Source organism: Gymnoscopelus microlampas (assembly GCF_963454915.1).
Source record: "Gymnoscopelus microlampas genome assembly, chromosome: 8".
Taxonomy (NCBI): Eukaryota; Metazoa; Chordata; class Actinopteri; order Myctophiformes; family Myctophidae; genus Gymnoscopelus; species Gymnoscopelus microlampas.
Window position 1 is genome coordinate 55,107,965 of NC_139945.1, and position 22,120 is coordinate 55,130,084.

The following is a 22,120-nucleotide window of genomic DNA, read 5'->3' on the forward strand; positions in this document are numbered from 1 at the left end:
TGAGTGTATACGTGAATAATAATGATTGAGATTCTCTTTATTTTTACCAGATTGATGTAGAAGCTCTGATTCCCTCTTCAGTTTCATCACGTCTTCATCGAGTCCATCTGAGAAGATCACTAGCACCTGGTGGGTAACAGTAGCATTGTCACATTAGATTGGTGCTAATGGATTAGGTACAATCCTGATGAAAGGTTGGCACAATACTAATGAAAACAGGCCTATCACAATTTCTTAATTATTATTTCTAAATTACTGGACACACAAATAAAGTGTATAAGGACATTGCCAACATTTACTTCACAATACAATACATTTACAATACCAAAGAAAGGTTGATAGGCCAGTACATCGACAGTGGTGGTAGTGTGTGCAAGATTCTTTTCAGCATACTTCCAACTCACCTTCACACCAGCATTGGACTCTGTCCTAAACTTGTCTCTGAAAGAGTGCAGCAGATCTGTGTTGAAGTAGGTTGCCTCAGACATCTGCCAGGCCATGACCTTCTTCACCACCTCATCGCTGTAAGCTTCGAAGTGGTAGTTGTGTCCATTACGGCCCCACACGCTGTATGCAACGTTGGCAGAGACGAGTGGGGGTCCAACGCAGCACAGGCGCTGCAGTGTGGACACATAGTGGACGATCTCTGGCAGGAATGTTCGGAGTTTGGGGTGACCGCTGACCAGAGGCTGGGTTCTGGGCCTGTATGAAATGTCGAATCCAAAGGCGACATCTATGCTGCAGCCTATGGGAGAAAAGACAAACCATTTGCTTACTGCCACTCAGTCAATGTCACACTTCAGGCTCTGCTTCTGGAAGAGATAGAGAAGCGGGTTCCACAGACCAACTCACCGGATCGTTCACTGGGTGTGGATTCGCAGATGGTCTTAACCACCTTCTGCCTGATGTTGGCCAAGGAGCCAAAGTTCTGCACTGTGAATAACCTCTCGAACTTATTGCCAGTGATCTGCTTGAGCTCCATCTCTTTTGGCATTTTTCCGATTCCAATGGCAAACACCTCTATTCCCTCAAGTCGAAGGCTCTCGGCCGCAGCCTCCACGTCATCCTGCGAATCACCGTCAGTGATCAGCACCAGGTTCTGGGAAATGCCTTGTGACTTGCGGCCGCCATGTGATGCGTTAAAGTGGTCCTTAATGAACTCGAGGGCACGTCCGATGTTTGTCCCTCCATTGATTTGCTTCATGGCACGGATGCGTTTGTTCACTGCTGCTTCATTGTGGAAATCATTGAGGTAAAACTCCTTCTTAGGTTCATGATGGAACTTGGCAACTCCTATCCGGAAAAACTCGTCACTGACTTGGAAACTCGACACCAGGTCTGTCATGAATGTCTTCATGATCGTGAAATCACTGGGGTCAATACTTTCGGACTGATCAATCAACATGACCAGGTCAGCTTTCTTTTTCTCACAGGCTGCCAATACAAAAACATGTAAAGATAAATTAAGTATGTGTCTGTTCTGTGGCAGTGGAGCAGGGTTCTTTTGAAAATTATACTATAATTGTATATTAATTAGAAAAATCAATTTAGAATGTGAAGAACATTTGATCCAAGAAATGTTTTCTACATAAGGTTTTACAAATGTAAGGGAAAGCAATGTTTAGTTTATGGACAGATAAATAGATAGAAAGATAGATAGATCTCTCACCTGGCTTAGTGTTATTGCAGATGACATGTGAAATATTCTTATATAGACCCTCTAAAGCATCAAAATCGTTCACATAGAAAACCCTGGATGTGTCCCCACCAGCCATGATCTCCAGCTGAGTCTTCTTTGCTTCTGCCACTCCAATACTGAAGACTCGGATATCATTGTTTCGCAGTGCATTAGACGGCTTAACTAAATTGTTGCGGTCGGTAGCATCGCCATCTGTGATCACAAATAGAATCTGGGGCACTCTTCTGCCACCATTTGCTTCATTAAAATATTGTAAGGAATATTCCAGAGCTTTGCCTGTATAGGTGTCACCATATGGTGACTGAAGGGCCTGTATGGCCTTCAGAACTTCTTTTTTGGAATAAAACTGATTCAGAGTGAAGTTCACTTTGGGTGTGTTGGAATAGAGAATGACTCCAAAGTGTGTCTGCTTCTCGCCAACTGTGGTTTCATTTACTACGGTCTCCATAAACTTAAGCATGCTTTTGAACTTGGGCTGAGTGATACTCGTGGATCCATCCACCAAAAAAATCATGTCAGCAACTTCTGTCTTCTTACATTCTGTTTGAAAAAAAATGGAGGAAAAACACATAGAACTTTAATCCCAATGCCAATTAGTGTTTTGTCATGATAATAAATCAGTACATTAGTTTTAGTGCTATTTTTGAAGAAAGTATGATAAATCTTTGTAAAATATGTTCGCTTTCAGGAAAAGCACATAATTGGGACTGCCTTTTAGTTTTTAACTACAGTGCCAAACCAATCCGGAGCCGTCTCACCTCTCTCTGGTTCACAAATTTCCAACGCCAATTGACCTTCCAGATCCTTCAACCCTTCAAAGTTCTTCTGAATATACACCCTATCCTGGGTGCCACTGATCTCCTGCAGCTGGGTGGAATTGGCATATGACACTCCAATTGCATAGACTACCACCCCCTTGGCCCTCAGAGACTCAGCAGGGCCCTTGACCTCATCCTGGGACTCTCCGTCCGTGATAACTATAAGTCTCTGTCCCAGGTCCGGACGACCTCCGAACCTGGGATCAAAGTACTGAGAAATAGCAGAAATTGCTTCGCCAGTAAGTGTGCCTCCATACATCTGTGTCATATCTTCTATTGCTTGCGACATCGCAGATTTGTCAAAGAAACGGTCGAGACGGAATTCAAGTTTTTGAGAGGTGCTGTACTTCATGACGCCGAAATGCACCTTGTTCTGACCAACATGAGACTTGCTGACAAGTGATTTCATGAAGTCCTTCATCTTCTGAAAGTCCCCTGGATCGATACAACCTGAGCTGTCAATCAAGAAAAGGAGGTCGCCTGGTCTGTCTTTGCAGACTGTGGGGAGAGAAATGGCAATTTTAGAAGAGTGTTCCACATTTTCCTCTTGAAAGCATGTTACCTTTACCTATTGCATTACGAGGAGACATTTGCTTTGTCTCCTAGCACATAGTAATAAGCTAACAGTGCTGTTGTACTCTTAGATGTACTGTAGCTAATACAGCTTATTTAAATCATATTTTGCAATTAGGCATGTAACGATTTATCGTAAATCGATTTAAATTTATTAAAACGGGTGACGATTTAAATCGATTTAATAAAAAATGAATCGCGTGTGAAAAATAGCCAGAAGAAACAAAAAATAGCCAGCGTGAAAAAATAAAAATACGCCATGGAGTGACGGCGCTGGTAAACAAACACCGACACGTTGAAAGGCTAGGATCATAATACCAAGGATTCGACAGTGATGTCACTAACCCGGAAGTAGCACGGACGTACGCCATTGCGGTCAAAGCTGGTTATAAAGATACCAAGGATTCGTCAGTGATGTCACTGAGATGTGCAAAAGAAAATACAGGATCTTTGTTGATCTTCTAGAGTTTTCAGTCATTTGCTACTGAAAAGAGGATAAGAGAAAACACAGTATTGTAAAAAAAATAATAATACAAGAAGAAAATACTGGATTTGTGTAAGAGAAATAAAGTTTTATTTAAAAAAAAAAATGTGAAAAATTGTATCGGGACCTCTAATCATGATTCGAATCGTATCGTCAGTTGAGTGAATCGTTACATGCCTAGAGGCAATACATACCAATTGTCATTTTAAATTGGAACGTATTAAACATGGAACATCAAAGCCATCTGTAAAAAACAAAAAACTAAAAAACATTCCAGCTTATTTTACCCTCTGTGGTACAGATTTCAGTCATGATGGCATCCTTGATTGGCCTCAGGGCATCAAAATCATTAACCTTGAACATCTTCTCTCGGCTGCCAGCAATCTGTTGCAGCTCTGCCTCGACTGCACTTTTCACACCAATGGCATAGATGATGATGCCTTGGGCTCTTAGTTTCTCTGCAGGAAGCTTGACCTCGTCCGCAGACTTCCCATCCGTGATGACAATGAGGTACTTTGTGGCATTATTACCACGGGTGACCGCTGCTTCGTCAAAATATCGCTTCATAAATGACAGCGCAGCTCCTGTATTAGTACCACCGCCATCATTCCAGATGTTCTCAATTCCCTTCTCCAGTGACTGGACGTCTGCGTAAGCTGTCAGGTCAAATTCTAAGTTTGGTGAATCTGCATACTTGGCGACGCCCACGCGGACAAATTGTGGGCCGATACGCAATGTATGGACAAACTCCATCATGAACTTCTTCATGTCTGTGAAGTCATCATTAGGAATGCTTCCAGAATGGTCAATCAGAAAGAAGATGTCCGCTTCTTCAGTTGCCACACAGCCTACAAGGAGAACAACAACGTCACTTGTAAGGATTCATTTACCGTATATGCATTCCATTCTGAGCATCACTATATCAATTTACTAAACTTAAAGGAGTTCCACCTGATCTTCATATGCTCTTCATACAGTATGATGGCACAATTTCAGTCTACTCACTCTGTGTCTCATTGGTGGACTGTGTGGACAGTTCAGAAACCTACCTACCAATGACATCATCGATGGGGATTCTAAGCTAATAAAAACTACAACTCTTCATGGGAAGTTGAAGCCATTGTTCTTGCATTAATAAACACAAACAAAATCTAAATCTTATTTGACATGACCCACCCTGCCTACCGATGTCGTCAGTCCTCCGCTGACACACAGACTTGAGAAGACAGACATGGTGTCATCTTATAATGAGCATTAGTGATGATTATATGAAGATAGTAGTGATGCGCGGGTCGACCCGTAACCCGCGGGTCAACCCGTAACCCGCGGGTCAACCCGCGGCGCGGGTGGGTCGAGTCAGATGCAGCAATTATGCGGGCTGCGGGTGAGCGGGTCAGCCGCTCTCACACGCAAAAAATAAATAAAAAATCACATGCTCTTGTTTTGTGTTTATTCCTAATAAGAATAAGAATAATAACAATAAAACTGTTTGAATACACTTGGGGATTATTTTCTAACCATGATTTTACAGAATTATAGGTACGACCCGCGGGGCTCGGGTTGAGCCATAGATTTATATATGGGTTCGCGGAGCGGGTTGAGGCGGGTTGGGTTCCGGGGCGGGGCGGGGCATGAAAAAACCCGACCCGCGCATCACTAGAAGATAGGTTGAAAATGGTTGAAAGTGGTCCTTTAATATAAAATATATTTTTATTTTGTTGAAATCTGAACATTTAAACACTTTAAAACAACATTAACAGCGGCCTCAAACCTTCTTTGATGGTTGATCTTCGCTTATTGATCGTGATCGCGTTGTGAAAGATGTCAGTGCACAGGATCTTTTGCATACTCTGCACCAGGGGCTTCAGTTCGGTAAAACTGTCCACTATAAACACATAATTCCTTGGAGGATAAGTGGCCATCTCCATTAGTTCCTTCTTATTAGCATGTTGGATCCCCAGACAGTACACGGTGACACCAGATCTACGGAGATCCTTTGCCGCTGTTGTCACGTTGTCTTGGGATTTACCGTCTGTGATAATAACAGCCACCTGCTGGACACCCATGCTTTTCCTGCTGCCTCGCGCCGCGACAAAGACGTTTTCCCTAGCAAACTTCAGGGCAGCACCGGTATTGGTACCGCCTCCACGGTAGGGTAGGATCTTGATGAAGTCAAGAATATCACTCTTGTCATCAAAGGAATCAAGGTAGACGTGTGCCATGGGCCTATCACTGTCCGAGACGATGCCAACTCGCACCCTTTTCTTTTTGTCGACATTTAGGCCACTCACAAAATTGTGCAGAAACGTGCGTATCAGCTGGAAGTTGGGAGTTCCAATGCTGTCTGATTCATGAACGATGAACACCACATCTGCCAGTGTGGCTTTCTTGCAATCTGGTAAAAAAACAAAACAAAACAAAAAACAGCATATGCTTTTTGTTAGGGTAATTTATATTGCTTTGTTCCAGACCTCTAAATTTAGAGTAACTCATGCATTATTGTCTACCTAAATTGGTAAAAGGATGTGTAATCATTTTATTATGGTGAAATTAATTCTGTAGTCTGGGTTAACTCAGTAACACAGCGGTTGTATTTGTGTATAGTTTAAGGAGAGTAAATCAATAATGAATTCTCCCAATTAGGATGGGGGGAAATGTTTTAGCCTATATAAAATTGTCTTGTTTTATATGGTAACAATATTTTTTTTGTAATCACATACCATAGAGTATAGTTATACAAATGTTACATTACAGTATGTATGAGGGTGTTAGTATGTACAGTACTAGTGTGATAGTTGTATGCATGGCTTGTAGGTATGTACTGTAGGCTCATTGGACACGTTGTTGGGTGTACCTAATGAAAGGTCTACACTCTCGGGCCTGATTTATACTTGGCTGTGGCAGTGTTGTGCCCCAAAAATAGTGGAGCTACAAGCTCACAATCCGTCGCAGCCTGAAAATAGCAGATCTACAAGCTCACAATGCATTGCACTGCAAAGTGCTGTGAGTCATCTAGCTGTGACATGTTTTAATAACTGTCTTTGTGGAAAGAGGACTAATGTAAACAAGTTATATTTTAACTTGATTGTTTTCCTCAACATTTTCAACATATGTATTTGTCGCGTGTATGTGTATGCTTTGTAACTAAATTATATGTATTGTCTTATGTCAAATAAATGATAACAAATGATAAGGATTCTCACCTGCAGTTACAGTGGCTGCATCGTCCTCAGACTCAAAGTAAGACTTCAGTTGAGGTGTGAAGTCGGAAGCCATCCTTCCACCTGGAGCCGCACGTGGAGGAGCACCTGGAGCACGTGGAGCCATTGGACCCGCAAGACCCATGTACCTCAAAAGCGTAGCCACTGCATTCATCTCTCTCTCTGGTGCAGAGCCCAATGCTATCCCGAGCACTTTCACCCCTTGAGACTTGACTAAGCGGGAACCCTTAATCACAGGATCACTTGAATTGCCTCCTGACACGACAACCAGGAACTGCCCAAAGCCTTGGTCTTGTCGTCCGCCAGCCGCTCTGGTGAAAAAATGTGTGCTGGCAGTCTCTAGTGCAAGACCCAGGTTGCGAGGTTCGTTGGGTTTCAGACGGCGCAGATGGAAGCGCTTCACAGCAGCCATGGTCTCCGCTTTGGTTGCGTACTTATTGAGAAGGAATTCAACACTGGCATCTTTGCTAAACTGGGCCAAACCAATGCGGTGGGCAGAAGCTCCTATGTTGAGTTGGGAGGTCAATCGGCTCAGAAGCTTCTGGGTCTCCTCAAAGTCTTCAGGTGACAAAGTACTATCGACTAGGAAGAAGATATCTGCAAACCTTTGGACCAAAGCTGTAAAAGTGTAAAAGAAAGAATGAAATTAAACAGATATAAAATGTATGAACACACAACAATTATAAGGAGGGAAAGTAAAAATGTCACCCTGGTGGTAGCGTTCCTACAATACCTATACTACTAACAGAATGGCTTCAACTAAGCAAAAACAACTGCAAATACGAAATGGACAATAATTTGTTTATCACATATCCGTAGCCTACTTACTGGCATTTGATCAACGCTTGGCTGAAAATATGGTAGTATACTCCTGGCGGGCGGGTGCAGTACGTTAGTCCGACAGCGCATTCCTCCGACAGCGCAGTGCTCCGACAGTAAACAGTAAACCCGAACCAAACCCGCACCCTAACCCTAACCGCACGCGGATGCCACATAGTCGGAGAAAAGGTCTGTCGGATTAACGCATGCCTCCCCTGGCGGGCCGTGCCTTTGCTTGTACGCAGCCATATAGTGAACCGTAGAACCCCCCCCCCCACCCCCACCCCCCATTAAATGGATGGGTCAGATCCCTCTATCTGTGGGAGCCACAGCGCCACCTACTGTACATTAATGTCAGTAAACTTATTTAGTGTCATAAACAGAGTCAGGGTGCAGCTATTGTGCATGTTGGCACAGTGAAAAGGCTCTGCTACTGTAGCAGCTACACCAAATGGAATGGAACCCTTAGTTACACCATGTTGCAGAGATCTTTGCAACTTGCCAAGAAAGCATTTCTGCGAATAACCCCATTTGAGTTCACACACAAAATCTGCTAGCCAACTATAAAAATAAACAAAAAAACACTTTCTGCTATTTCCTCTCGTCTGATTGTTTTCTTTTCTAAATAATCTCTGTTTAAATCTTATGTTTTGGCTGATGCTGCATTTCATGGCTGCCTGAACCCAAAAGTATAGTATTTGGAATGAGAAGTACTTCATTAATCATGATGATTAGAACAAAATGAATGATTAACTTACCAAGCCTTTTATCCTCCATAGTAGTGCACACAGTCCGCAGCAGACCATTCGCCAGACTCTGCAGAGCCTGGAAGCTGTCAATTCTGTGAGCAAAACGTTCATGGGGCCGGTTGGCGATGGACTTCAGTTCATTCTCCTCAAAGGCCCCCACTCCTATGGCAAACAATATGACTCCCGAGGAGTTCCTCAGGAGCTGGGCCGGCAGGGCAACGTCGTCAGCCGACTTCCCACCTGTGATCACCACGGCAATCTGAGGGACCCTCTCATCAGCGCGGCTTCCCGCCTTCTTCGTGAAGTAGTGAGTCTGGAGGAACGTGAGGCCCTTGCCCGTGGAAGTGGCTCCCGTTTTGTAGGGGAGGTTGTCCACTTGCTCGAGTAGAGATCTTTTGTCTGCGTGATCCTTCAGTAGGAACTCCTGCCGCGGCTCATCGCTGTATTGTGCCAGACCAACGCGTACTTTGTCCGGACCGATATCCAGGCCTTCAATGATGCTGTGGAGAAACCGCCGGATCTCCTGGAAGTTGTCGAGGCCGATGGTCGAAGAGCCATCCACTAGGAAGACGATGTCAGCCTCAGTGGCTGTGGCACATGCTGCAGAGCAGGGACAGTGGTGGAAAAAGTAATCAAATGTTTTAATAAAGTAAAAGTATCAATACTGCAATGTAGAAGTACTCTGTTACAAGTACAAGTCCGGAAAAAAAAAAAAATAATTGACTTGAGTAAAAGCACAAAAGTATTGGTATCAAAATTGTTATATGGTGGGTTTACTAGGCATTTTATGGACTGTCATTACGGGGCCTGGACAGGAGGGGGCACAAGTACACTAGGACGAGGAGTTAAGGTAGCCAGTAGGAAGTACCCGCCCACTGGGGCAGGAGATGTATGTTGGCGCTCGTTCTACATGTATGTGTCCATGGCTGGAGAATAAACAAGCAGCCTGTACCGGTTGATACAGTATCCATTGTGTGGCGTCTTCTATATGCAATATACCACAAAAATGTACGTAAAGTACCAAAAGTAAAAGTACAAAAATAGTAAAAGTGAAAATAGCAGATCTACAAGCTCACAACGTGTTGTGATGCGACGCGTTGTGAGCTTGTAGATCGGCTATTTTTAAGTAGCCTAGGTATAAAATAAGGCTAAAGTGGCTAAAGTTGTATAATGTAATATTTTATATCTGAAAAGTAACTAAAGTGTTCAAATAATTGTAGTGGAGCATAGATATAGACAATTGGAAATACTCCAGTAAAGTAAAAGTACCTCAAAATTGTACTTAAACTTACAGTACTTGAGTAAATGTACTTAGTTACTTTACACCACTGAGCAGGGACGACACAATCAGTATTTGGCATCACAGACTTGGTCTAAATCTACTTTCTTGAATGGTCACTTGACTGTGGAGCAGAGAGTGTAATCGCATTTGATCAACAGTAATTGTTTTTGTCTTGTGCACTGTCCACATTGTCTCTAAATAGCCCAACAAAAAAACATTTTTTTTAACTACTTTTTTTTGTCATTGAAATTACAAATGTCATAAAGAACAGTTTTTTGGGGTGAGTGACCTCACTAATACTTAACACTAAACTACATACCTTACATACTTTAAATGCCCAGCAATCTGTATCAAAATATCCTCTATTGTGTGTTACTGTGAATCTCTTAATGCTTAGCATAGTGAACAAACAATAATAAAAAACACGTGTAACATGTATGTGTGTGCGTGAATGCGTCTGCGAGTGTGTGCGCGTGAATGCGTCCGCGAGTGTGTGTGTGTGCGCGTGAATGCGTCCGCGAGTGTGTGTGTGTGTGTGTGTGTGTGTGTGTGTGTGTGTGTGTGTGTGTGTGTGTGTGTGTTAATGTGCCCTTGGATATTGTGTGTAGTGGTTTCACAGATGTATATAATGAGCAGATGTAATGTTGACCTGAAGTAGAGTCATATATGGGCAATCATACACACCTGTTTTCTGAGCACTGTTGCCATAGAAACATGCGGCTACAATGAGACTAAAGAGAAGGCCCCATCTCCCCTCCATGCTGGAATGGTTCTCAAGTTTCTCTCTTTACCTACAATGAAGAAACACTGTGTACAATGAATGATTACGTCAGAAGGGCTGTCATGAAAAATTGTTATTACAAATGATGGCATATACAATGCAACATATATTGCATACTGTATTTGTATGGGCCAGTGGGACTGAGTCCCTAACAATGGCTGTACTTTATGTGAAGCCATTCTCATGTGTTCATTATGTTATAGTCCATCATAATAGTTGATCAACTGTGACGTGTTGAGAGCTTGTAGATCGACTATTTTTGGCAAAGAGGTTTGGTGTAGGGAGAGACAAAGGTCAACGCATCCAACATATTAATAGAAAAGATCATGTGTAAACAAAAACAAACAAAGAACATTAATTCACACAACACTGATGATAGTGCTGTCAAACAAGTCTATGAAATCTTTGAAAAAGTTGAATCTACGACCACATTTTATACAATATGTAGTAATGCTTAAAGACGGGGTGCCGTGATTCCCCCCCCCTCCCCTAAAACATAATCATCAGGTATTATGGTTATACTAGGAGGAAGATTCTTTTCAAAAAAGTGTACAGAAATTGTTAAAATTATGTTTTTATGTGGACACGCCTCCAGTTCATTAAGTATACCTGGTTCTCACCTTAGCACCTCCTCCACCACCTTAGCACCACCCACCTGTCCTAGTCCCTCCTCCTCCTCATGCCCACACCTGTTGTGTTATGATAATGAGGGGGAGGGTATGTTTTTAATATGTCACTAAAGCGCTATTTTTCTATTGGCACGTTTGACCCTCAAGGTTTCAGCCTCCAGGTAGAAACTCAAAATAGTCAGAGAAGACATAAAACACCACCAGGGGGCTTAATGAAGTTCTATCAACCTCATAGACACATGAAAAACAGAAAAAGTGCAAAACCATGGCACCACCTCTTTAAAGGGATATTTCACATTTAAAAAAAAATCACACCCTGTGTGAAGGAAGCGGTGCCTTTGGGGCGGGGCTTAACTCATTTCAGTTCGTCCCTATTGGTGGTCTGAGTCCACTTACCAAATTTGTACTTGGTAGCATGCTGCAAACTGGAATGATGGCTGTTTAAAGGCCAGCCAATGGGTAGACAGAGGGGGCGGGGCTTAAGTAATTACAGTTCGTCCCTATTGGTGGTTTTAGTCCATGTACAAAATTTGTACTCCGTAGCATGCTGCGAACTTGAGTTATGGCTGTTTAAAGGCCAGCCAATGGGAAGACAGAGGCTTCAGCAATTCATGCTCGTCCCGTATTGGTGGTCTAAGTCCACATACCAAATGTGGACTTGGTGGCATGCTGCAAACTGGAGTTATAGCTGTTTAAAATCCCGTGCTCATCCCGTGCTCATACGGGCGGACGGACATAACATACGCTGGGGGTCCCTGGACCCCTCTTTGATAACTTCAGCAATTCATGCTCGGCCCTATTGGTGGTCTAAGTCCACATACCAAATGTGGACTTGGTGGCATGCTGCAAACTGGAGTTATAGCTGTTTAAAATCCCGTGCTCATCCCGTGCTCATACGGGCGGACGGACATAACATACGCTGGGGGTCCCTGGACCCCTCTTTGATAACTTCAGCAATTCATGCTCGTCCCTATTGGTGGTGTAAGTCCACATACCAAATTAGGACTTGGTGGCAGGCTTCGAACTGGAGTTATAGCTGTTTAAAATCCTGTGCCCTAAACGGGCGGACGGACATAACATACGCGGGGGGTCCCTGGACCCCGCTTTGATAACTTCAGCAATTCATGCTCGTCCCTATTGGTGGTGTAAGTCCACATACCAAATTAGGACTTGGTGGCAGGCTTCGAACTGGAGTTATAGCTGTTTAAAATCCCGTGCTCTAAACGGGCGGACGGACATAACATACGCTGGGGGTCCTGGACCCCTCTTTGATAACCAGTGGCACGTGTGGCCAATGAGAGGAGAGATGGCATAGGCAATCTCCGAGAGGAGAGATGGCATAGGCAATCTCCAAGTGTGTGTGTGTGTGTGTGTGTGTGTGTGTGTGTGTGTGTGTGTGTGTGCGTGTGTTTGTATGTGTTGCTTCTTTGCCGTGCTGACATAACATACGGACGCTCATACGGACGCTCATACGGACAGAGTCAAGTGTAGAGCGGTTGGCACCGCTAAAAATTGGGTCATTTTGTCGTCTACTCAGGCTTTTGTGAGCACCCCGGACAGTTTTTAAGTTGCTTGAGCTTTAGTATTTAGATATTTGATATTCATTTTATCCTATACAAACCTATTGTAACTTCAAATTCCGTTTTAACCATGTTAGATTCATTGAAAACACCCGTCCTTGGTTCTGGTGACTGGTAATACAGTACCTGAGGAGACGGTGTTTTTTAAACATTATTTTTGGAAAATGAAAAAAGAAGTACAATAAAAATATTTAAAAGTTATGAAAAAAGTTATCGAAAAAACATGACCCCCTCACATATTAGGAGGGCAGTATGAGTTACCAGAATCAAGGAAGGATGTTCTTGATGAGTCTAACATGTTAAAGGATCTACACCATACATTTAAAAAAAAAAGATTTAATATTTAATATCATATTGTTTATGTCCCTCAAACGTTTTTCAAAAGGTTTGAGCCTAAATCAAGCCTCTTCTCTCTGGCTTATAAAGCATTTCCCCTGCAATACCACATTGTCCTGATTTTCAGTCCTGGTTTTGTGTGGAAAAGGTAAAAAAAAGAAGAAAAAAAAACTTTTTTTCTTCTTTTTTTTTTTCTATGTTGGAACTGAAAGTGACGTCACTTTCGGGACCAAATAAGTTTGGTCTGTTTTGAGACCAATTTACATAAAACCCCAGCTATGCTGTGAAAGCCTGAGTAGGCCTACTCAAACTGGGGTATTTAACTGGGGTTAGAAGAGAGGTAGGGGAGACCAAAAACGGAAAAGGAAAAGTTAAAATTCATGGTGTAGTCCCTTTAAAATGGCGTTTGAAGTTACAATGGGTTTGTATAGGAAGGGGGCGTGTCTGATAAAATGAATATCAAATATCTAAATACTGAATCAAGCTTAAAAACTTAAAAACTGTCTTGGGGGCACACAAAAGCCTGAGTAGACGATACAATGACCCACGTTTTTTTTTAAGTGAAATATCCCTTTAATGCTTAATCTTTCTTTCAGCTAAGAGGTCCTTGGCCTGAAGAACGTTGAAGACGCCTGTTATAGTCTTTATACAGCTGGTACAGGATTTTAAAAAAACAAACATTTTATAGAATATCTAAATACCGTCATATCAGACTGTTTCCTGTCTCTGCTTTACTAACAGTGAGATTTCTTAAAAATAATTAATTTTCTTTGAAGAAACATGACATTCACATTGGATAAGCTATATGTAACTACTAACAACAGTATAAGAATTTAGCATTTAGTTTGACTGCCAAGTGGGCTGTAACGGGTGGTTATTTGGCACATTACATTACATTACATTACAGTCATTTAGCAGACGCTTTTATCTAAAGCGACTTACAATAAGTGCATTCAACATAGTAGGCAAGAAAACTACTAATCACCAGAAGTCTTAAGTGCATTCTCTTCTAAAACAAGAAACTACATGCACATGTAAGTATACAATTAAGGAAGTTGTGTTCGTCAAGTAGTTTTCTCACATTTAAGGTGCCCAAGGTCAATTCTGAATTAGGTATATCTGCTTTTAGCTTCTGTGGTCCTACCACATGGAATGACCTGCAGACTACAATTGAAATTAACCACTCTAGTACCCTTCAGTCGTTTTAGAACTCTGGTGACCAAACAGGTCACCACAATGTGTAATTGTTTTTAGAATTCTGAACAATACTGTCTTGATTTATTTTTGTAACTTTTTATATCTCACATGTACTGTATGCCTTTTTCTTTTCCAATTCCCAGATGTAATGTATTTTTAAACTGTGATGTTATTGAATTTGCACTGTATTGTATTACTCGACAACACTGCAAATGAGTTTAATTACTCAGTGTAATTTCGAGAATAAATCAATCTTGAATGAATGAATGTATCCCTCAGGGGATGAGTAACCATGAACTCGACTCCTCAAAATGATATAGGACCACAGGGAACCCACAGGGATGATGCAGAATTATCCAATGACTGTGCATGACATTCTCTCCAATCTGGTCTATATTAGGGAATCATATAAATCAGTAGATAATGCAGGGGACGTTTTCAATGCATGATTGCGAAAATGTGTACTTGACACTGTCTGTCTGTCTGTCTGTCTGTCTGTCTGTCTGTCTGTGACCGTGTCTGCATTTTCAAAAATGGCATGTGAGCAAGGAGGTTTCTAAAATTAGAATTTCTTTCCTTCCTTTGGTAATCGTGAACACTTTTTGAAGTCATTCTCCCTCCTGGTGGATTGAACATGCCAGGAAAGATGAAGAGACATTACAATGCCGTAAGAGAGGGATTATAGACTCTACAGTAGGTCAGGGTTCTGGGGTTTCAGAGGGACTAAAAGCAAATGTATCCAACATTTTCCACATGGAATACACAGATAATGTCAAAGCTACAGTATAGTGTGTATTAGAGATCCAAACCAGAGGGGTTAACCTAGCAATGTAAAGTAGAGTAATCTCTATAGATTATTAGTAGAGTAGCAGGTGACTACGAATTATTGTAATGCAATGTAATGTATGCAGCAAATGCATTATGCATACCTCTTTAAAGGGTTAGTTCAGATTTTTTGATTTTTTTTCATATGTTTGTGTCCAGAATCACTGCGCCGCGGCAGCCTACTCACGCACAAAATATATGACACAAAAAATAGTACCATGTGACAGAGGGGTCGAAATTGAACGAAACCTGCTCTATAGGGTAGAAATAGGTCAACAATACAAATGACGCTAGTTTTTTAAATGTATTTATTTTTAATGAGCGGCCCCCACCAAATCTACTAATCTACCGGAACTACATTCATATTTATCAGAAACGGACCATAACTCTGACCACGGGACTCGGGCAATCAATTAATACCTTTGCAACCACTACATTAATGGTAAGTATTTCCTACAGAAAATACTCAAAAAATCTGAACTAACCCTTTAATGGTATGTTCCACCCATTGGGGTACAGTGAATTATGAAGAAATGTTGCCATTGTGGTATCTTGATACACATTTATGGACTTATACACACACACACACGCACGCACGCACGCACACACACACACACACACACACACACACACACACACACACACACACACACACACACACACACACACACACACACACACACACACTGCTGAGGGGCACAGATGACCCCCACCCATTCTTTGCCTATGCCACAGGATCCATCTCTCCTCCGTGTGTTTGGACACACACACACACACACACACGCGCGCGCGCGCACACCCACCCACCCACCCACCCCCCCACACACACACACACACACACACACACACACACACACTGCTGAGGGGCACAGATGACCCCCACCCATTCTTTGCCTATGCCACAGGATCCATCTCTCCTCCGTGTGTTTGGACTTTGTGTTTGTGGACGCGATGGAATGTTTAACATGTTTCAATGTTTGTCTGTCTTTTCAACAGGTTGTTTGTTTGTTGAGGTTATATGTTGGTGGATATTAAGCTGACTAAATTAACATGAAGAGTATTAGAGGAAAGTTGACATGTGAAAGAAAATGAGTCAACGAGGTAGTTGCCACGAATGTGAAGATTATTAGTTTTTATGGCCTAACCTCTGGCATTTTAACGTTTCAATTGAGCGGGTCCGACAGAGGTTTGGAAGCTCTTGGCCTTGGAAAACAGAGATTTAAAATACAAACAGATGTATTATCTTACATATCCTACATTTGAAGATTGGGGAGAGTTTTTACACACAAACCAGCAGATCTATTACTCTGTAAGTGAGTGAAGACGAAGCTGTATCAACTACTGTTTTGTTGAATGTATGTTGGTTATATGTTTGTGATAATGGTGATTTAAACTGCGGAGTCTTTGGCTGCCGTTTTATTGCAGTGTCGTGAAGGATTATTTTTCACTCTTTGGTCTCTTGTACTTAATGTGGGTTTACTTTGTGTTTTATTATTTCACTGTCCGTTGGGTAGTTACCATAGAGTTACCTTATGTAATTCATTTTCAGGGTTAGCTTTGCCCAGTAATTTGTGGAAAGCTTTACGTTGTCTTTGGTTATAGTTTGGTAGCTCGGCGGAAGGGGCATTGGAGGAGGGTGGTGTTATCAATTAGTGAGTGTATGATTCATTGTATTCTTTCAGCTTCCATTGTTGGATGATTAACATTTTTTTCCCAGAGTTTAAGGAACAACAGAGGGGTCCTATGCACTGATTGGAAATGCGTTGGCACACAGGGGATTGTGTCTATGTTTATTCTATGCATCTAGAATAACCGCCATACCACGCTCAGCGGTGTTCGGTGTATGAATTGATGTTAATGAATCTCTGTGTCAGCTGTAGAAATGTTTTGATTTGTTATGCAGTCCGACTATTATTTTCATTCATTGTACCCTTGTTTACGAAGGACCAATAGAGCCCTCCGTAGAGGGGTATGTGGTATCCTGATACACATTTATGGACTTATAGAGCCTAAATTGAACACAAACACACACACACACACACACACACACACACACACACACACACACACACACACACACACACACACACACAGAGACATACGTTTGGATACTGAGTGGTCTACAGCGCACATTCCAGAGAACCTGCAATTGTCCAGTATAAAGGATGCTTCCTAGAGGGCATCTGACCTTAGCTGACCTCTAGGATCTTGGGGTGTTGTTCTTCTGCAAAATGGACACACACACACACACACACGTATTTCAATAGCTTTCTTTTCTCGCTACGGAAATCTCGAGATTCTCTCACAAACACACAAACACACACACTCACTCACTCACGATGATGAACTCATGAACTCGGAGTGAACTCAGTCTACGTGCAGACTACAGACAGTATATGCAGCTCCGTGATTACAGATAGCCCCTCGGGTTAAAAATGCAAGAGAAGCAACACGTAGCTTTATAAAATAAATGTCCGTTTATAAGTTGTTGTGTCACTGTGGCATGCTGAGTGATAATGACCCACAGCTGTTTGTTCTTCTAGCAGAGTCTCCGACGCAAGATCATTTTGTAATTAAAGAAAGCTTCTGCGCTGTATTAGCCACACACACACACACACACACACACACACACACACACACACACACACACACACACACACACACACACACACACACACACACACACACACACACACACACACACACACACACACACACACACATGAACAACAACAACGTTGCTGGGGCCGGGAGTACTGCTTGTGTTTAAAACAAAGTATTTTTCACAACTTTTTGCTATTGATGCCCTTTCTTTCTCTCTCTGCTGCTGCTGTTGCTGTTCTCTCTGGGATAAATCCTAATTTACACTTCGCAGCACGACGGTGTCCCGTGCCTATAATAGCAGATATACAATCTCACAATGTGTTGTGGATGCAACTCATTGTGAGCTTTTAGGTCTGCTATTAAAACATCTACAAATGGCATAATCCTGGATTATATTCATATAATATAATAACAGGCCTGGGTATTGAACGTTTTTCAAGTCAAGGAACCCTTAGCTGAGAGAGAGACTCTTATTAATGATTTTTTCATTTATGTATATATATATATATATATATATATATATATATATGAACCATGAACTTTAGTTCAAAATGTTGAATTATGAACTGAACTTTGAACTAGTTAATTTTAAAATTTGTGAACTGAACTTTGAACTAGAAAAAGTGCTCCTTGGAGCACAGGTCTCCGCCAGGTCAGGTACGTTATTCTGGCCTCCTGGTGGCGCTATAATAGGCCAATGTGAAAAGGGTGCCATTTATTCTTAGGTCTTTCACGGCAATCGGACACTGCATTCATGATTTGAGGCATTTTGTTCCAAAAATGTGTTTTGCTAAATTAGACCTGCTGGTGGCGCTATAACAGGCCAATGTGAAAAGGGTGGCATTTCTTCCTCGGCCTAGTGGGAATGTGCGTGTGAAATTTCACGGAAATCGCAAGCTGCGTGTATAGTTTGAGGCTTTTTGTTCAAAACGGACCAATCCTGCAAACTTTGGAAGCCAACCATAGGCAATGAGGATGGAATATGGGAAATCGGACAGATCCGTTTTGATCACATGACTATAGAGATACTGTGTACCGATTTGCATGACGTTTGGATAAAATCTGTAGGAGTAATGTAAAAAAATGTGTTTTGCACAAATCGGCTTCCTGGTGGCGCTATAACAGGCCCATGTGAAAAAATTGGGGCAGAGGTTCTGAATTGGCATCCAGGGAGTGTGTGTGCACAGTTTCGGAGCGACCGGGCCAACGGCGCCGGAGATTAGCTGCTAACACACAGACAGGATGGACACACGGACGGACGGACACACGGACGGACGGACGGAGGGTAAAACATACCCTCTCACAACTAGTTCCTATTTTAAGTGAACTTTCCCAACACTGCTCACTCACTCACTCACACACACTCTCTCTCTCTCTCTCTCATGTGCTTGTGTGCATGCATGCGTGCGTGTGTCTGTATCTCTCTCTCTCTCTCTCTCTCTCTCTCTCTCTCTCTCTCTCTCTCTCTCTCTATCTCTCTCTCTCTCTATATCTCTCTCTGTATCTCTCTCTCTCTCTGTGTGTCTCTCTCTCTGCATGCGTGCGTGCGTGCGTGCGTGTGTCTCTCTGTGTGTCTCTCTCTCTGCATGCATGCGTGCGTGCGTGCGTGCGTGTGTGCGTGCGTACGTACGTACGTGCGTGCGTGCGTGCGTCTCTCTCTCTCTCTCTCTCTCTCTCTCTCTCGTGCGTGCGTGCGTACATAAGTACGTACGTGCGTCTCTCTCTCTCTCTCTCTCTCTCTCTCTCTCTCTATCTCTCTCTCTCTCTCTCGTGCGTGCGTACATAAGTCCGTACGTCTGTCTCTCTCTCTCTCTCTCTCTCTCTCTCTCTCTCTCTCTCTCTCTCTCTCTCTCTCTCTCACACTCACAACACAGGTACCCGCATGCTATGAATGCAGTGCATCCTAGGTATTACATGTATTTTAGTAGACCTACTGTCTTTCACATTTGACTCAGGTCCTACCTTGATAAGAAAGGATACCAGGATTCACTCGTTCACATCACTGAAAAGAAGAGGGGATAAGATGTATTACCCTTTAAAGCACAACATTAGCCTACATTCTTTTGCACATCCTTAAATCAACATAAGAATACAGAGGGAAAAAAATATATACCATTATGTACAAAAAAGGCATGAGTAAATAATGAAATATATACAAAAAAAAACATTAGAAAATAAAATAAAAAGTATGTACAAAAAAAAGGGGGAGGGGGGGGTCGTCTGTCTACAGGGAAACTGGTACTAGCTCCTCTTTAGGCCTCCAGAAAGATGAGTTTTTAGGGCTGTTTTGAATGAGCCCAGCGAACTGCATTTTTTGAGGGATGGGGTTAGACTATCCATTCCTTGGTGGCATTGCTATAGAAGGAGAATTTGCCCATGTTTGTTTTATGGGTGGGTGTTACCAGATTGTTGTTTACGCTCCCTCTAGTTTTGTGACTGTGGGTGTCACTAACTTTTTCGAGGTACTTATACAGATATGCAGGTATAGGGGGCATTTCGGGCAAATCTGCATTTACAATTTTGAAGGCCAGTCTCATTTTTAATTGTATAACCCTGTCTTCCACCCTGAGCCAGCCTAGGCTGGCAAAGTGAGTGGGAGAGAGGTGGGTCATGGGCCCCAGTCCGAGAAGTAGTCGAATCAGTTTGTTTTGGGAGGTTTGAAGCTTAGTCTTCAGTGACACTGAGGTGTTGGGGTACCAAGAGGAGCTAGCATAGTCAAAAAGGGGCTGAATCAGGGCCCCAGAGAGGGTCCTGAGTGCCTGAGGGTTGACAAAAGAGGAAACTCTGCCCATAAATCTGGTTCTCTGGTTTACTCCTTTGAACACCTTTGTTGCCATGCTTTCACCTGTCAGGTGTTTGTCAAGAATACATCCCAAATAGGTAATCTCTTCTTTGCTAGTGATGATTGTGTCATCGACTTTGACCTTGAAGTCATTTACCTTCATTTTACTGAGGGAATGTTTGGTCCCAAATAGGATGGATTCGGTTTTCCCAAGGTGTAGTGACAGTTTGTTATCGGTAAGCCAGGTACGGATTTTTGAGAGTTCAGAGCTGAGAGCTTCCTCGACTTGCAACTTGTCCTCACCCGAAATCAGGAGTGCCGAGTCATCAGCGAACAGGAACAGTTTGCAGTTACAGGCAGCATTCATGTCGCTAATGTATAGAAGAAACAGTAACGGCCCTAGAATGCTGCCTTGAGGAACCCCGCAGCTCACCGGGAGGGATGAGGACATGGTTCCGTTGATGTCAACCACTTGTTCTCTACCCTCCAAGTAAGATCTCATCCAATTTAGTGATGTGCAATCAAAACCAATCGCCCTCAGCTTATCAAGTAGAATTTCGTGGTTTACAGTGTCAAATGCCTTTTGGAGGTCCAGCATGACCATGCCGCAGTATTTGCCCGAGTCTACCTCACGTTTGATGTGATCGGTCAAGTACAGTAGGCATGTGTCAGTGGAGTGGGATGTTCTGAAGCCCGATTGGAATTCAAACAACAGCTTACGCTCGCTGAGGTAGCTGTTGATTTGTTCTTGGATTGATCGCTCTATAACCTTTGAGATGGAACAAAGGATGGAAACAGGCAAATAGTTGCCAGGATCTAGTTTGCTTCCTTTTTTAAATAGAGGGATTACTCTTGGCAACTTGAATTCTTGTGGGACATGACACTGACTTATGGATAAGTTTGTAATATGGGCTACTAAGGGAGCAATGGAGACCGCTGCGTCTCTGAGGAATCTGGTGGGGATGTTGTCAAGGCCGGTGGCCTTGTTTGGCTGTTTGGCTTGTTTGGATGGACCTGTAAGGGTCCATTTGGTTCCATTTGTACACTCTCAGAGTTATGGGGGTCGTGGAAACCACTGTGCTACACTAAATGGAACAGAGCCTTCATTAGTATCATTGGTAACACCTGTGAACGAAGTGATAATATGGCTGCTGTGCATAGAGCCTATTGACTAAGCTGGTCGTAAATAAGGTGTAAATAAAGTTCCTAAAGGAGGGTGTATTTTCTGTAAGCTAAAACTGACGTGCGATTCACAAAGGGTTGTGTAAATCCCTCAAATGTGTGGATCACAGATGTAGGTCATGATAATACTGGACGGCTGCCAGCTGGTCGTAAATTAATTTGCATTGTTCCACTCCCCTTTTCGCACCATAAAAGGCAACAGGAAATTAAATATCCAACTTCAACTTCACCGTGCTGAGCAGTGTTGCTATATCTGCTTATTATAAGCGAATTTGGGCTTATTTTGGGTGTGTTCAATTCAATTCAATTCAATTTTATTAAAGTGTCAAATCACAACAAGTTGTCTCAAGACACTTTACATGCAGAGAAGAGACCCGACAGTCCCACCCTGGTCCCTGAACAAGCAATTTTGCGACAGTGGCAACGAAAAACTCCCCCTTAACTGGAAGAAACGGGTGCATGCTGCCTTTCCGACATGTCGCCTTTCCGACGTTAACGAACCCTATACCTAACCCTCACCCTAACCCTAACCGCACGCGGAAGCCACTAGTCGGAGTGG

At 42.7% G+C, this 22,120-nt stretch overlaps 1 protein-coding gene across 1 annotated transcript in view; it reads right to left on the reverse strand.

The window, feature by feature from the left end:
* Window positions 1-19,662, reverse strand: part of LOC311050654 (collagen alpha-6(VI) chain-like) — a 67,690-nt gene extending 48,028 nt beyond the window's left edge. Inside the window, exons 1-11 of the mRNA XM_084064740.1 lie at window positions 19,560-19,662; window positions 10,330-10,436; window positions 8,373-8,963; window positions 6,778-7,413; window positions 5,346-5,969; window positions 3,862-4,422; window positions 2,458-3,015; window positions 1,670-2,239; window positions 853-1,434; window positions 405-745; window positions 48-126 (exon numbers count right to left, since the gene is read on the reverse strand). Of these exons, the coding sequence (XP_083920866.1) occupies window positions 48-126; window positions 405-745; window positions 853-1,434; window positions 1,670-2,239; window positions 2,458-3,015; window positions 3,862-4,422; window positions 5,346-5,969; window positions 6,778-7,413; window positions 8,373-8,963; window positions 10,330-10,405 (4,618 nt within the window). The 5' untranslated portion in view covers window positions 10,406-10,436; window positions 19,560-19,662. The remainder of the gene's footprint in view (window positions 1-47; window positions 127-404; window positions 746-852; window positions 1,435-1,669; window positions 2,240-2,457; window positions 3,016-3,861; window positions 4,423-5,345; window positions 5,970-6,777; window positions 7,414-8,372; window positions 8,964-10,329; window positions 10,437-19,559) is intronic.
* Between the last annotated feature and the right edge of the window lie 2,458 nt (window positions 19,663-22,120).